This window comes from Typopeltis vanoorti, chromosome 8 (genome assembly GCF_054136105.1).
Source record: "Typopeltis vanoorti isolate ZY-2024b chromosome 8, IOZ_Tvanoo_1.0, whole genome shotgun sequence".
NCBI lineage: Eukaryota > Metazoa > Arthropoda > Arachnida > Uropygi > Thelyphonidae > Typopeltis > Typopeltis vanoorti.
This window is the reverse complement of record NC_143556.1, coordinates 131,961,475-131,979,749: the sequence shown is the minus strand read 5'-3', so window position 1 is coordinate 131,979,749 and position 18,275 is coordinate 131,961,475. Positions and strand designations below refer to the sequence as shown.

At 36.3% G+C, this 18,275-nt stretch overlaps 1 protein-coding gene across 10 annotated transcripts in view; it reads left to right on the top strand.

Annotated features, from left to right (window-relative positions):
- LOC150104358 (intermembrane lipid transfer protein VPS13A-like) overlaps positions 1 to 18,275 on the top strand; it is a 2,072,875-nt gene that overhangs the window by 1,271,868 nt on the left and 782,732 nt on the right. For all 10 annotated transcript variants that reach the window (XM_090396324.1, XM_090396319.1, XM_090396320.1 and 7 more), the window contains one exon: positions 895 to 1,111. In XM_090396324.1, the coding sequence (XP_090252450.1) occupies positions 895 to 1,111 (217 nt within the window). The remainder of the gene's footprint in view (positions 1 to 894; positions 1,112 to 18,275) is intronic.

The following is an 18,275-nucleotide window of genomic DNA, read 5'->3' as shown; positions in this document are numbered from 1 at the left end:
ATTGGGTGCTCTCCTGAATGTGAAGAATTACCACTCCTCATAATGGAAATAAATGATGGCATGCACTTATTATCCATGTTAATACAACTCAGTTACATGCTTCACATTCATATTTTGAGAAATAAGAAAACACAGCTTGGCTATTAAATAATTAAAGAATGGGGACTTTACTTGATGAATGGGTATACAGAGGAAGAGACATGAGACTAACATCATAGTTAAAAGGATTTCTGTAATATGGAGGTTATATCATAATTGGGGGAAGGGCAGAGAGATAAAAAGAAATTATGATAGGGCATGTGTGAACTGAGTGGCTTTACTCAATAAGTAAATGAACTATTGATGGCTGGTGAAGTGGTTAGCTTATCCGCTCTTCAGCCAAAAGGCTGTGGGTTTGAATCCTGTCGTGGGCATGGATGTTTGTGATTGTCTATGGAAAAACTAGTGGTGGTGGTTCGCGGTAGATGGTACTGGTGTAGTTACGGTCAGTAGGTGGAGACAGAGTTGCAGGTGCTCATCCTAATTTTAAGCTGGCCTGGCTGGCTGTGTTGTTAACGTATCCGCTCTCCAGCCAAAAGGCTGCAGGTTCGAATTCCACCGTGGGCATGGTTGTTGTGATTGTCTGTTGAAAAACTAGTGGTGGTGGTCAGTGCTAGATGGCATTGGTGTGGTTGCGGTCAGTTGGTGGAGACAGAGTTGTAGAGCAGGTGCCCTCCCTCCCTCGATGAGTCTTTGGACTCCCTGCAGATGTTAAATATTAATAATATGTTTTCTGTCTACATTTCCTTCACTGATTTTGTTTTTTTGCCTGATATTTTTGTAAGCACTAATTATGAAAATAGCACAGTAATGTAAATTAATTCTGTATGTCCCTCTCCTTTATAAAATTTCAAGGTATTCAAAGACCGCAGCCATCCAATATTGTGTCGAAGTGATGATCGTGAATGTACGTTTTTAGCTGATATTGTTGATGGAGATACAAAGTCTGTGACCTCAAGGATTGTTTCAGAATCATCTTCAGATGATGATACTGACGAAGAAACTGGAATGACTGTGATCAGAAGGCATGCTACACCCAGAACAAAACGAATCACAAGTGTAAAATCCCATGGTATGTGTTAATTTTTTTTTTTAGATTAATGTATTCTTGGTTATATATAAAGTGTTTGTAGTTAATTTTTTTCTTCACTTAAATCTTGAACTTCTTCAAGATTATTAACATCAAATCACTGCGCAGAAAATGGATTTATTATGGGAAGTCTCACTAATTTATTAAGATGGAAACTGGTTTGAGACTGTTCCATTGAGACTATTAGCAGCTCCATAGTGCAATTGGAAGAACAGTGGTTCTTCCAATTGCACCATACTTCCACTTTCAGTTGAAGTTGAGTTAACCAATCTCATATGGAGATAGCAGGCTTTTTTCTCCCTGTAAGGAAGTTTCACCTTCCTTACCATACTAGTCACTCTTCTGGCCTGTGTCTTATATTCTTCATGCATCTTCTCTTCACCTGTCTCCTTATATCTCTTCCATAGCCTCTTTTTTGCATGCAGTTCCTGTTTAATATTGTTGTCATCCACTTTATTCCAAATTGTGTCCTCTTCTTCACTCATGGAATACAGCTTACCATTGCTGCTAACAAATATTCCTTCACAATTTCCCAAGCACTAATGACATCCCGGCCTTCCAATTCCTCCCTCCACGAAACTTCTCCAAGTTGACATCTAAGATTATTATAATCACCTGCTTTATAATTCCACATACATTCCTGTCTCTTTGATACTCCTGCATGTCTATTCATTTTCCATGTGAAAACCATATGGTCACTGTCTCCAACTGGCAGAGAGAGAGAGATGTCATCTCAGTTATTATCAGCTCTTCTGATGCTATAACCAAATCCAAAACTCTTGAACCTCTTGTTCCCTCTGTTACATGTTGCCTAAGACATTTGTCCCCCAAGAATTCTAGAAATTCCATTCCCTTATTGCTACATGCATCTTCCTTTCCCCAATCTATATTGCTGTAGTTAAAATCCCCATAACAATTGTTCTTCTTGCACTTGCCACACTCAACTGTCTCAACATCTGGTCTCCACCCTCTATACGCCTGGGTCTGTAGCAATACCCTACTAAATATCCTGTCTTGCTCACCTCCACCTCACACCATATGCTTTCAAAATCATTCGTGTCACAGCCTTCCAAAGCCTCCACTTTAGAGGACATAGGTCGTCACTTATCATAAGCAGTACTCCACCACCATGCTTTCCCTTCCTATCCTGGTGAAAAATGGTGTACCCAACAACTTCTATTCCTGTTATTATATCCTCTTCTGTCAACCACATCTCTGTGATCCCAATAATCTTTGGCCAGGCTGATGCTATCAGTGCCACCAATTCCTCTCCCTTATTCTGAATACTCCTGGCATTGGTATAAAGCATAAAAATGCCATTGTTTCTATATTCAGCATTATCCCCTCTAGACTCCACTGGGCTCAGCATTACCTGATGTCATCCTCCTTCTCTCAAGTACCTATTCCCACAAGAGGCTACCCCTGGTACCATCCACACTGGGACACACTGACTCGTTCAGAACAGCAATCTCTCCAGATGCCTACGTCCTTCCTCATTCAAATGCAGCGGTCTCTAGCATACAATTCCTCTCTGCTCTCAAATGCACTCCAAGCATCCATATATTCGAATCCTCTCTTCTGACATATTCTCGCTATTATGCCATTCAATATCACCGCTCTTCTGCTCAGCTCAACATTATCATACACATTATCTTTCCTCTCTGTGTCTTCTTTCGTACAGCCTCAAGCAAGAATCTCATATCTCTCGCTGCCCTATTTACACCACCACTCAAGTCATTTGTTCCCACCATCACAATCATCTCATTCACCCTTTCACCTCTCTTAATTGCCAGAGCCACACTTCCTATCGTTCCTCCTGGCAAACACTCCTCACGCATCCTATCATGAACACCACATATCATTGAGTCCCATACATTATACCTCTTACCACCATATTCCTTGATTGCTCACATGCATATAGCAAAAGCAATAATAAAAAAAAAAAAAGTAAAAGAGATGATGGTCCTAGTTGGAACTAATAATTTAAGTAGTGACAAATATAGTATGAGAGAGGATATGAAAGGCTTGATAGAAGAAGCAAGCAAAAAAGAAAGGTGAAAAAGTAAAAATGGTCAGTTTATTACAGAGATATCATAGTAACAAGTTAAGACAGAGGATAATGATAGCAAATTATTCAATGTGCAGGATATGTAGAAAAAATGGATGTCAGTTTTTGGATGTTTTGAGTGGCAAAAAAGATCTATGTAAGAGGGATGGCCTGTACTTGAATGGATTTGTCATCAGATGCCTACAAAAATTATTTATTGGAATGAGACCTAATGCAGAGAGTCAGGGAAATTAGATCATCTTGGTAAGAATGCTGAGAATGTGTAAGTGACGCTCATAATTGTAGACATAATAGTCATACAAATGTCAACTAGTACAGTATGATTCTGCTGAATGGATGGACTACACTTTGGATTTAGGCATTTTGAGTGTGTGCAAAGAGGGAAAAGAGAATGTTGCCAAACTGGGCCAAACACTCTGTAGATTTAAGTAAAAATTCGTGATGTCTATACACAAATGCTGAGAACATTAGAAACAAAGTGGTTGTATTTGTTGCTTTGGTAAATATGTTGTAGCCTAAAATTGTTGGTATTAGTGAAACTTCACTTTCAGAGTTGGAGGTCATAACTGGAATTGAGTGCAAAGGATACAGTATTTTAAGGAATGAAGTAAAGGTAGGAGAGGAGGATTACTACTAATGATAACAGATGATTTGAATCCAGATAAGATAGAAAACATGAAAACAATAATGGCGATGTTTTCTGTGGAGCACTGAGTTTGAGGTGATATTGTGTGAAGTGGAGGCTAACAGGATGAAATACATGGTGGGATGTTGCTACATACCTTGAGGTTCATTTGCAGGGATGAAGAAATGCACTGACAAATTACTCTGATGGATACTAAACGAGTTATTATTATGGATGATTTTTCTGAATATTCATTGGGCTGCAGAGAAAATTCATGATAAAAACGAATGAGAATTTTTTAAGATATTACTTGAAAACTTTCTCAAGCAGCGTGTGAAGCAACTCAAGGGCATTGTATTAGATTTTATCATATCATCACAAGGTATCTCAGTTAAAGATGTGACTGTTTTGCTACCAGTTGATAACAATGATTATGCTGTACTGACCTGGAAAGTAGCCAGTGATGTGGATGTTCCAGTCAGGAGAGGTTATATGCTGAAATACAAATCTAGAAATTATGAGAAACTCAGGAAAAAACTATCTTTGGTTCAATGATATCAGTTGTTGAATGAGAAGCTTTGAAAAGATGCTTAAATGATGCAGTATCTTAATGTATCCCTGGAGTTCCAAGAACACAGAATGGGAGTGAAATGGATGTGCAATTCTAATTAATCAAGAGATTCATAAGAACAAGATGATGTTGAAGGAATATTATTAGAATAAGAGTGAAAGATGTTATGAAATATATAAAGCTGAGGCCAGAAAATTTTAATAATTATTATAAAACTAAGTTGTAGTATGATGAAAAGAAATTGTCTGCACAGGTTAAAGGCAAGCCAAAAGAATTTTATTGTTATGTTTGCAAGTCAAAGAATAACTTTCTTGAATGCAGACAATACCTTTGTATCAGAAGCAGATGCATTAGTTCAAATGATAATTCAAGTAATTGAAAGGTGTGTTGCATTTTTTTTCAGTTTGGATAAAAGTGTCCTTCAGTGGTGTTGTTGAAATTTTTTGTTGTTTATATTGTGTTTTGCTACTTGTTTGTTTGTACCGCTTCTCAAAATGGTATCCATAGCGAAATGTACATCAGCAGCACAGAAGGTTTTTGTAACAATGTTTAGCTCTGCCTTGGATTTTTCATAGTGGATGCATTGTGAAAATTGCTGTATATGTATGCACCAAAAAATGTAAAACATTTGTGAATGTTTGGGTAAATGAGAAGAAGGAAAGCATTAATGTATGTGAAAGGTGGCTTGATAGATTAGAGTGATTAGAAATGGGAGCAAGCATCAGGCCCTAGTAGAAAAGCTTAAGCAGGATTAGTGAAAATGAAAACTGAAATGAAACATCTTGAAGAGGATATTAAACTTCTAAAGGAGAGATTGGCAATTGATAATGAGAAGGAGGAAGTTAGTATTACGAAGAAAGAGTCAAAGGATGGTAGTATTCATTGTAATGGGGGACTCGATCATTACAGATGTGATGACTAAAAAAACGCACAAAGTATGTTTTCCTGGTGGGACAATGAAGTAAATAACTGATGTGTTGCAATAAAAGGAAAGACCGAGCGTCAAAATTAGTGGTAGGCATGGGCACAAATGACTTAGTTGGGGGAAAAAAAAAAGAATGTTGATGGAGACTTGAGGAAGTTGTTGCAGCAGGTAAAGAAGAATAGTGTTGTTGGTAAAGCCATAGGCATGTTGCTTAAATATGACAATAGTGAATTGAGAAGGAGAGCAGAGATAATGAATACTGAGATTATTATTATTATGTGACACCTCCAACGAGTCCAATGGCTCATCAAGGGAGGCACCTACTCTACAACTCTCCGTCTCCACTCAACTACAGATGGCTGGATTGTGTGAGGCAAAGGGTTCAATTTGTAAATCTATGGAGTGAATTTGAAGGGAAGTTGGAATGGTTTAAAGTTGATGGATTACATTTGAATGGGTTTGGTGTTGAGCATTTAGAAAGGCTATAGTTTACTGAGAAGGCATGGAGTGAAGAAGTTAATGCAGTAAATGACCATAGTTTCTTGTGAAGGAGTATAGTACAACTAAAGGGATTGTATGACAGGAAGAAGATGGATATGAGGTCGAAGATGTGGTTGCAACAGCACAAGATGATGGAATGCATAAAGGTGAGGAAGTGACGGGCATAAATGGAAATCACAGTCAGTATCAGGAAAACTGGAGTGGTCAGACTGAAGAGAGAGTTGTGATAGCAGCTAGAATAGAGAATGGTCCTGGTGGAATGGCCTCAAACATACAGGGATTGTTATATTTGTACACAAACATAAGGAGTCTTCAAAATAAGAGAGCTGAAATTGTTGCATTGATTGAATCAGTATACCCAAAGATAATTGATAAGTCAAACTTGATTGTCTGAGGAAATAGAAGGATATATAATTTTCTAGAAGGATACAAATGTGAAAAGAGGAGGGTGGAGTGCTGTTAATGATTGCAGAGGAATTGTGTCTGCAAAGTGTGGAAGTTGATAGTGCATGCACAAATTTTGAATCTGTGTAGTGTGAAGTCGAAATAAACTGGTTAGTATATCTGATAGGATGCTGTTATAGGCCAGGTAATGCAGAGAATACCGATTGTGAAATGTTTTAATATCAATAAGTGTAAGGTGTCGCATTTTGCAGTGCAGAAATGTAAGGCTGTGTACTCTGTCGATGTTGCTGTACTGCAGGAAGCAGGTGAGATTAGTGATCTGGGAGCGATGGTTGACGATAGATTGGAGTTTTGAGGGCATATCACTAATGTTCAAAGGCTGCACATCCTAGTGCAGCTATGATAAGTACTCTAACATGTAATGATAAGGAAGTGGTTGTGCAACTGAATAAAGTACTGGTCAGACCACACTTAGACTGTTGTGCTCAAATCTGGTCACCTGTTTTTTAGTGTGATGTGAAGATATTGGAGGGTCCAGAGGCAAGCGATGACTTAGATAATGTCAGGAATTTGGATAGCTGGCTATGGAGAGTAGTTGAAAAAATGTGGATTGCAGAGTTTGGTGGATAGGAGGAAAAGAGGTTATATGATACAGACATTTAAGTTAGCGAGAAGATTTTATTGGATTAATCCAGATGAGATTATAAAAAGAGTAGAAGATGAGAGGGGAAAAACCAGAGGTCATTCCTGGAAGTTATGTAAGAATGTGGTGTAGAAGGTTGTGAGGAGTAGATTTGTTACATGAAGAATTGTCAGTGAATGGAATGAATTACTAGAATGTGTTGTTAATGCAAAGAGTGTTAAGGATTTTATGTTTTGATATGATAAATATCAAATGTCAGTTGAATGAACCTCCCAACAATGTCTGTCATCTGCATGGAGGAAATAATAATAATAATAAATACTCACTTCACCAAGATTTATCAACCTGGTATATGTAACATAGTGTAGTGCTGCCTCTACATTAGATGAAGAGATTGAGGCGCATTAGAAAGAGGTTCTAGAGCTGCCGCATGATCCAGATGAGAATTCGGCAAATGGGACAGATGGGGTATTATATTGTGTGCCAAAGGAATGTTCAGCCAAACTGGCTATGCCCTTGACATGTTTGTATACTTTGAGTCTTAGGAAGGATTCGATAGTAATGGAAAGAATGTATGAATAGGCAAAGATCAGTGATTGTTTATTGACCCATCAGTATTATCTCTGGAGTAATTGTAGAGATTTTAGAAAAGTTGGAAAGAACTTGCCTACAGAAACTGATGGAGAAACATGATCTACTTTACAGGAACAACATGCGTTGACTTAAGGGTGTATGAAGTGATGGTCATGTCTGAGCAATATTATTATTATCTGAGACCTCCAGGGAGTCAAAGACACATCGAGGGACGCAATAAATCACCAAAACCAGCTGTCATAACTTCCCTTAAATTCATTCACACTAGATGCACTCACTTCCCCTAAAGACAAACTATTCCGTTCACTCACTGCTCTGTGAGAGAAAAACTTAGCTCTCCCTTTCTTGTCTGTGAACAAATTTAACTTACATGGATGCTCCTGTATTCTCTCCCCACCTTCCATATAATGAAAAATTTCATCAGACATTATCCTATAACACCTATTCAAAAATTTATAGACCTCTATCATATCATCCCACTTTCTCCTCTTAACCACAGTCTGTAATCCTCATACTCGCAATCTATCCTCATAATCTAAATCCCACAATCCGGATATAATCTATGTAACTCTTTGCACACCTTCTTTATTCCCTTGGAATTTTCTATTATTTTATAATAATGTTTTGGTTGAGTTGGATAAAGGGAAGAGATACACTATGATATTGTTATTGAGATACAATCTGATATCATTGTTACATGTTACATGAAGAATTGTCAGTGAATGGAATGAATTACTAGAATGTGTTGTTAATGCAAAGAGTGTTAAGGATTTTATGTTTTGATATGATAAATATCAAATGTCAGTTGAATGAACCTCCCAACAATGTCTGTCATCTGCATGGAGGAAATAATAATAATAATAAATACTCACTTCACCAAGATTTATCAACCTGGTATATGTAACATAGTGTAGTGCTGCCTCTACATTAGATGAAGAGATTGAGGCGCATTAGAAAGAGGTTCTAGAGCTGCCGCATGATCCAGATGAGAATTCGGCAAATGGGACAGATGGGGTATTATATTGTGTGCCAAAGGAATGTTCAGCCAAACTGGCTATGCCCTTGACATGTTTGTATACTTTGAGTCTTAGGAAGGATTCGATAGTAATGGAAAGAATGTATGAATAGGCAAAGATCAGTGATTGTTTATTGACCCATCAGTATTATCTCTGGAGTAATTGTAGAGATTTTAGAAAAGTTGGAAAGAACTTGCCTACAGAAACTGATGGAGAAACATGATCTACTTTACAGGAACAACATGCGTTGACTTAAGGGTGTATGAAGTGATGGTCATGTCTGAGCAATATTATTATTATCTGAGACCTCCAGGGAGTCAAAGACACATCGAGGGACGCAATAAATCACCAAAACCAGCTGTCATAACTTCCCTTAAATTCATTCACACTAGATGCACTCACTTCCCCTAAAGACAAACTATTCCGTTCACTCACTGCTCTGTGAGAGAAAAACTTAGCTCTCCCTTTCTTGTCTGTGAACAAATTTAACTTACATGGATGCTCCTGTATTCTCTCCCCACCTTCCATATAATGAAAAATTTCATCAGACATTATCCTATAACACCTATTCAAAAATTTATAGACCTCTATCATATCATCCCACTTTCTCCTCTTAACCACAGTCTGTAATCCTCATACTCGCAATCTATCCTCATAATCTAAATCCCACAATCCGGATATAATCTATGTAACTCTTTGCACACCTTCTTTATTCCCTTGGAATTTTCTATTATTTTATAATAATGTTTTGGTTGAGTTGGATAAAGGGAAGAGATACACTATGATATTGTTATTGAGATACAATCTGATATCATTGTTACATGAAGAATTGTCAGTGAATGGAATGAATTACTAGAATGTGTTGTTAATGCAAAGAGTGTTAAGGATTTTATGTTTTGATATGATAAATATCAAATGTCAGTTGAATGAACCTCCCAACAATGTCTGTCATCTGCATGGAGGAAATAATAATAATAATAAATACTCACTTCACCAAGATTTATCAACCTGGTATATGTAACATAGTGTAGTGCTGCCTCTACATTAGATGAAGAGATTGAGGCGCATTAGAAAGAGGTTCTAGAGCTGCCGCATGATCCAGATGAGAATTCGGCAAATGGGACAGATGGGGTATTATATTGTGTGCCAAAGGAATGTTCAGCCAAACTGGCTATGCCCTTGACATGTTTGTATACTTTGAGTCTTAGGAAGGATTCGATAGTAATGGAAAGAATGTATGAATAGGCAAAGATCAGTGATTGTTTATTGACCCATCAGTATTATCTCTGGAGTAATTGTAGAGATTTTAGAAAAGTTGGAAAGAACTTGCCTACAGAAACTGATGGAGAAACATGATCTACTTTACAGGAACAACATGCGTTGACTTAAGGGTGTATGAAGTGATGGTCATGTCTGAGCAATATTATTATTATCTGAGACCTCCAGGGAGTCAAAGACACATCGAGGGACGCAATAAATCACCAAAACCAGCTGTCATAACTTCCCTTAAATTCATTCACACTAGATGCACTCACTTCCCCTAAAGACAAACTATTCCGTTCACTCACTGCTCTGTGAGAGAAAAACTTAGCTCTCCCTTTCTTGTCTGTGAACAAATTTAACTTACATGGATGCTCCTGTATTCTCTCCCCACCTTCCATATAATGAAAAATTTCATCAGACATTATCCTATAACACCTATTCAAAAATTTATAGACCTCTATCATATCATCCCACTTTCTCCTCTTAACCACAGTCTGTAATCCTCATACTCGCAATCTATCCTCATAATCTAAATCCCACAATCCGGATATAATCTATGTAACTCTTTGCACACCTTCTTTATTCCCTTGGAATTTTCTATTATTTTATAATAATGTTTTGGTTGAGTTGGATAAAGGGAAGAGATACACTATGATATTGTTATTGAGATACAATCTGATATCTGACTTTGCTAAGGCATTTAATAGGATACCACATAAAAGGCTGTTGCATAAACTAGATAATATGGGATTCAAAATAATGGTAGACAGACAGATGTCTGAAAGTGGATATCTGTCTGTCAACCTTGAATCTGTCAGATTTAAGGCAAATAGTGAATTATCAACACATTAGCACAAGAATATTTTAATATTTGTCAAATATTTCAGTCTGAAATTAACAGACTATCATCAGTGGCATGATAGGAACAGTTTTTACAAGGTGGAATACAATCAATTGATCATTCAAAAGTAGAACAAGCCACGTGATGTTACATTGCTAAGCACTAAAGAGAAGTGAATTTCATCAGAGTGATGAATAAATTAATTCATATAACATTCTTAATTTATAAATTCAATTAAAGATAACATTAGACTAATGTAAGAATTAGAAGGTCTCAATTGAAAAAAAAAACAAAAAAACTTAGTGTGTTATCCGGATTAAACTTTCCCATATTTTTGACAAGGATAAGCAATCATTTTGATTCAAGTTAGTGCATTGAAGTAAGGCCTCAGCACTCTCTTTGAATAGGCATTCGAAATTTTAGCTACAGCTGTGTAGAAGGCTAGTCTTGGACCAGAGAAGGTTGTGACTTGTCTCTATCCTGTGTTGTGCCAATCCAGACTTATCGGATTTGTTGTGAAGAATGTACCATTGATGTTCTTGTATTCTTTTTTCTATAGAGTGTCCAGTTTGTCCAAAGTACGGCAGATTGCAGTCACACGGAACTTGATATACACCAGGCAGCGACATAGTTGAGCGTTTATCTTTAGAAGTGGGGAAATAGGTTTATATTTTACAGGACGGAGAGGAATGTCTGTCTTGTGAAATTTTGGTAGATCATAAAATCTAGGAGGTCTTGCAAAATGTGTTTTTAACCTTTCTGTAGTGTCTGCATCTAAGCTTATTACCTCATCTAGAAGAGAATTTAATTTCTTCAGTTACCTGTTAGTGGGTTCGTGATCAAGTTCTTCATATGTTGAGTGATCGTGAAGTAAAAGAGAAATTTTTCTTCTGTAATTTGAAGAAAACTATAGAAAGATTAGAAACACATTTTGCAAGACCTCCTAGGTTTTATGGTCTACCAAAAATTCACAAGACACATTCCTCTGTCCTATAGTTGACTGTATTTGATTCACCTATTTACTGCATAGCCAAATATTTAGCAAAATTATTGAAATCACATATAGGCAAATCACACTCTTTTTTGAAAAACTCTTCTGATTTCTTAAACAAATTTAAAAAAAAATCTCGTTACAACCTACTGATCTTATGATGAGCTTCGATGTAGGATCTCTATTTACCAATGTAACTCTCAAAGAGACTTTACATTTATTTGCTGACATCTTCCCACAAGATGTTGTAAAATTATTCAATTTCATGATGCACTCTAGATATTTCTTGTGTCAAAACAAATTCTACAACTGAGTGGAAGGAATGGCCATGGGAAGTCCATTTTCACCTGCTCTAGACAACGTTTATTTGGAACATCTAGAAGACATTCTTTTTTCATCTATATACACTCAACTATCTTTTTGGGTTAGATATATAGATGAAATTTTTCAAGTGTGGCCTCACAACAAAGATTCCTTACCTTCCTTTTTAGCCAAAATCAATTCTTTACACCCTCATATCAAGTTTACCATGGAGATTGAAAAGGACAAGTTATCCTTTTTAGACATCCATCTCATCCGCTCACTTTCAGGTATTCTGACAACAACAGTTTACATAAAACCCACTTTTAGTGGACTTTACATTCTCAAACAATCTGCTCATCATCCTTATCAAAAACAGGAATCATAAAATGTTTAATTCGATGAGCTAGAACTAATTGCTCAACTCCCCACAAATTACAGAAAGAACTTTCAACTATCAAACATTACATGAAATTAAATGGCTTCTCCGAAAAGACTACACAACATCTGTTCTATTCCTACAATCCAATCCAGAACAATAAAGAATCAATACGTTGAGTTCCAATTCCATATATTTCCAGAATTTCAGAACCAATTTCAACAATTCTGAAGAAATATGATTTTCCAGCCACTTATATCCCTATTAACAAAATATCCACCTATTTCCCTCTTCTAAAGATAAACACTCAACTATGTCGCTGCCTGGTGTATATCAAGTTCCATGTGACTGCAATCTGTCATACTTGGGACAAACTGGACACTCTATAGAAAAATGAATACAAGAACACCAATCGTATATTCTTCACAATATTACTATAAATTCGAATGCCTATTCAAAGAGAGTACCGAGGCCTTACTTCAGTGCCCTAATTTGAGTCAAAATGATTGCCTATCCTTGTTAAAAATATGGGAAAGTTTGATCCAGATAACACAAAGTTTTTTTTTTTTTTTTCCAATTCAGACCTAATACTCTTACATTAGTCTAATGTTATCTTCAATTGAATTTATAAATTAAGGATGTTATATGAAATTGTGAATTAATACCAATTTATTCATCACTGTTGAAATTTACCTGTCTTTAGTGCTTAGCAATGTAACATCACGTGGCTTGTTCTACTTTTGAATGATCAATTGTTTGTATTCCACCTTGTAAAAATTTTTCCTATCAAGCGACTGATGATAGTCTGTTAATTCAGAATGAAATATTTGGCAAATATTAAAATATTCTTGTGCTAACGTGTTGATAATTCTTAATTTCCTATCACAAGTGTCTCTCAAGAATAGTAAGGCAAATAGTGGTGTGTCCCAGGGATCAGTCCTTGATCCATTATTGTTTTATCTATACATTAATGATATTGGAGAAGGACTGACAGGAGATCTTCAGTTGTTTGCTGATGATGCAGTGTTACACAGAGCAGTCAAAGATGCTTCTACAGCATTTGCAGGGCAATTTGAATAAGCTGACAGTGTAGGCAAATGATAATGGTTTTCACTTCAGTGTTAATAAATGTAATGTTATTCACTTTACATGATGTAATATCCAACAGCATATTATATTGGTGAGATTATACTCGGAGTAACTGATGTGGCTAGATATCTGTGATTTATGGTGGATTTCTGATTTTTGATTTCTCATATCAGAATATAGTTCTTTTTGGAAGAATTAGTTATAATTAGCTATATTTTTTGCATTATTATATTTATCAGTGTTTGTTTGATTATCTATAAGAGTAGTATACTTAATATTTTAATTATCAAAGGTTTAATATTTGTCTTCTTGTATGCTGTATTGGGCATCATGGCACTGATGCACAAAACAATGTCAGGTGATTCTAACCTGCATCAGTATGTTTTCTGCAGCATATGAGAAATGTATGTCATTCACAGAATGAGAGAATTATGGAAGGAGAACAAGCTGGAGAATATGTTTGTTATAAGTATGATGGATTACATTTGAATGAGTTTGGTGTTATAAGCAGTACATGTGGCTATACGAATGATGCAGTGGAATGAAGAGAATGACAAGATAGTAACAGAAAAGATAGCACACACTTATGTGGCGTTTTTCACAGAACAAAACGTGAGATTAAGTGGTTTAAGAAATGCCTGTTGGATGGTAGGACACAGAAGCAAAAGAAGGGGAGAGAAACCAGAGGATGAAAATGTGAGAATAACCAGGATATCGGGATTGGCTATCTGATGGGTATCAGAGAATTGTGTATGGTGGTGCAATATCAGTGAGGCTGAAGGTTACAAGTGGGGTCCCACAGGTCTCAGTACTGGGACCTGTTTTGTTTAATTTTATATCAGTGACATTGTCAGTGGATTGCAGGATATAAATGTTAGTTATAAGGATCGGCTGAGGGAATGTGGACTGCAGAGTTAGGTAAACATTCAGTTGTTTGCAGATGATGTGAAGCTAGGAATGGTTATTAGTAATAGTGCAGATGTGGCAGCCTTGCAAGAGGGTTTGAATAAACTGGTCAGATGGGAAAATGAATGGGGATGTAGGTTCAATGCAGCAAAATGTAAAGTTTTGAAGTTTGGTATCCATCGATGGGAGGCAACATACTCTGTTGGAGGAGCTGTACTGGAGGAAGTAGGGGAGATGAGAGATCTGGGGGTGATGACTGATAGAAATCTGAAATTCATGGAACATATTGCAAAGGTGGTGAAGGTAACCCAGAGGATTGCTGCAATACTGAGAAGGACGCTGACCTGCAGAGATAAAAGAGTTGTCATTCCATTGTATAATGTCTTGATCCGACCACAATTGGACTATTATTATTATTATTCAGGCCTCCATGGAGTCAAAAGACTCATCGTCGTAACAGAACATGGTCAACATTAGCAACTGAGGCAAAATAACTTTTCATGATTTAAATTAAGTAACGTGATCTGGTCTCCAACTCATCTTTGCAAGATTTTTTTTTAAATAACATTATTAAAAAGACTGATTGTTTAAGTATATAAATTAATCTAAATTAATTCATGCTGTGAATTTCAAAAATAAGCTTACACCATTACTACATTACAATTGTATACCTACTTACGAATTAGAGACAGGTGTCTGGAGAATTATGTTTGACAGTAGAACAATTGAAATTCGGTATTGTTAATTTTGTTTGTTTGTTTATTGATATATCCAATTTTTATAAGAATTCCAATAACTTGCAAGTTATGCAAAATAAAATGTTTTTAGGTAATTCACTACAAGTGGACTGGAATGATGATTTAATTGTGTGTATCATTAGATATATTATTCACATTCATATATTAGTCTCCACATTGTTGTGTAAACTCTGCATATGATTTTTGGCATAGGAGAGGTCTGGAATGTTAGACATATTAATTAATGGCTTCCAAATGTCATGAATATCAGTCCTTGGTATTTATTTATCTTGCCTTTAGCAGAGGACCTTAGAAGACATTCTTGGACAATGTGTTGAAGTTTTTCTCTTCTAAGTAAGGCATGGAATATGCTTGCAAATTTACCATGTGATATTTTCTGAGGATGTGTACTACAAGTCTGCTTTTTTTTCTTCCTTTTTGTTTTCAAACATCGTTCATGTTCTTGATGCATTTTAAGGAGTGGTTCAGAAGGCCAAAAGAAGAATGGTATGGTGAGTTTATTAGACGCAGTGGGTTTTTTCAGAGAAACATGCCAAATCTGGAAGAGATTTGGTGTGTTTTTCTGAAGATTTCATTCATGGCCTCAGCAGGGGACTCTGTGAAAGTGTATATTATTTTATGGTATTTCACTGTTTCTGGGATGATTTTGTTTGGATCTTCTGTAATGCTGCCAGCCCATGGGGTGATCTGAGATGCAAATTGTAGTAGCCTGTTACATTAATCAGATATTTAATAAACAAAAAGTATTGTGTTTGGTGCATATTGGGTGCACTGTGCATACCCAATCACTGCATTCAGCTTGAGCTTGTAAGGGAAAGGAGTTCTAAACTAACTCTTGAGTTAGGGTGGTGTTGAGTTGATGAATGATAGAATTCATAGAAAAATACTTTAACCTGACATCAATCCACTGGTTGAGAAACTAGCACATTGCATAGAGAGACATCCTATTTCATTTGCAAAGAGATTGCCTAGAGACGATTAGATGCATTTCAGGAAATTGTGAGTTGGGTTCCTTTATTATTGATCCTCATATTAAGTTTCCAGTCCACCGATTAAGTAATATATATGTGTTTATGCCTGTTAACCTCTGCTTTTTTCTTTGCATTTTAATTTTCAGTGTAAGGTTCATATGAGCCCAAGAATTTTTGTCATGTATTTGAGAAGTATTGTTGATTAATGAGGATTTTATCTTCCTCATCTTCTAGGTCATCATAACTAGGTATTGTTTTCTCCTCATTAATTGGAACTTCAATATTTCTTAAGTTGACAGAATCAAGTGAAGTTGTATCAACAACCAGAGAGTTATCTTATTGTGCTGCAGTTCTGAAATAGCAGAAGATTCAGCTGAATGGAGTAACTGTCATTTTGAGAAATTTCTCAGGAAATGATTTCTCGTTTTTTTGTTTTTATGTTCCTCCTCACTTGGAAGGTTGCTACTTGCATGAAGCACATATTATGCATTCTGTTGTATAATTTCATTGAGATAACTGCTTTTTTCTTCAGTTAATGAACATTCATGGGTACACCCAAACTTTTCTTGTAGAGGTCTGGATGTTTTTGGTTCATTTTTTCCCATACTTTGATTTTTATTATGAGCAACTATTGCCCATTGTCCTACTGATCTACTGATTTGTGCCTGAAGTACTTTCAGGACTAGGGCAACTTGTGATAAAGGTAGTATAAGTCTGGGTAATGGTCCTTCCCTTAATGCATATCAGTATACATATCCACAAGGAGATTTGCTTTGCATTATGTTTGCATTATGCAAAGTACTTCAGGTGCAAACTTTGTTTGCACCTGAAGAACTGCAAGTCCTGCACAAACTTACACTTAGGATAAAACACTAACACTGTTTGCTCACACTTAGGATAAAACCCAATATATAATTAGTAGCATAGCCAAGTGAAAAAAATTCTATAAACTCTTACTTTTATGAATGCAAATGCTATTGGAGCTACATCTAAGTGATAAGTGCTGATGTATAATTACCCTTCTGGATCACTGTCTGTGTTTATGAGTTGAGGCTAAACGTATTTGATTCTTGCTGAATGAAAAGCACTAATAATAGTTTTATAGGCATAATTTGGCAGTTCCTCTCAAATACTCTTCTAGTAAGTGCTTTCTTTGGTGAAAAATAACACTTTTTATTATCTCTGAAAAGGATGTTGATATCAGTGTTGATTATAGAAGCCATAATCAGTCTGTTATTTGCTGATGCAGTATTTGTGTGTGTAAGGGCAATGTTTCTATTGGAAGATCATTTACTTTATATAGTACATTAACAATAAGATATAAAATTGATTTACCTGTTTTCTCTGTTCAAGGACACTGATTTTCTTTTTCAGTGCAGAGTGATGACAGGAATCTTAGTTTTGCTACTTCTGTGTTAGTAAAGGATTATCCACTAGTATGGCAGGTAATCTTTTGCAGGCAGGAGATGAGAAGGAACTATGATGCTGAAGTCAAACCGAGTTCTAGCACTATTACATCAGAAAAAGAAACTGTCATATTTCACTTTCTACTATATAGAAATGCATGTCAATTATACGAGTGGATGGTTCTACATGTAGAGAAATGAATGATATGCACCCTCTATCCAAAAAGAAATCAAACTTTTCGAAAATAAAAGGAACTAATGGGGCCACTTGTTGTATCTTTTTCTGGTTGAAAACGGCAACCTTCATTAATGTTGTATCAACTGTTTATGACATTTGTTCCATTAGAAGCTGAGTTATAGTGCCAAGAGTGACAGTGTGTTTGACAAACGGTCGGAAAATTAATTTCAACAGAGAGCTGCAATTGACTTTTGTGTTAAACTTTACCGAAATGCATCAAATGCTTCAAAAAGCATATGGTGATGAATGCTTATCCCCTACTCAAGTTTATGAGTGGTTTAAGTGATTTCAAAGTGGTCGTGAGAAGCTTGAGGACGACGGAAAGCTCGGGCCATCCAAAAACTGGACTGAGTGAAGTTAACATTCAAAAAAGTGCATGATTTCATCAACCCGAAATCGTCCATAAGATTGATTGAAGATGAATTGGGGAATTCCAAAATCAACTGTGTACAACATTTTGACCGAGAGTTTGGGCCTTCGTAAATTGAATTTACGATTTGTTCCCCACAAGTTGACTGATGACCAAAAAATGTATGGAATTGAACTCTGCAAGGACCTCATTAAAACCTCTCGTAAGGACTCATACTTCCTTGAAATGATCGTTACTGGTGATGAAACTTGGTGTTTTGAGTATGAGCCCGAAACAAAGCGCCAGA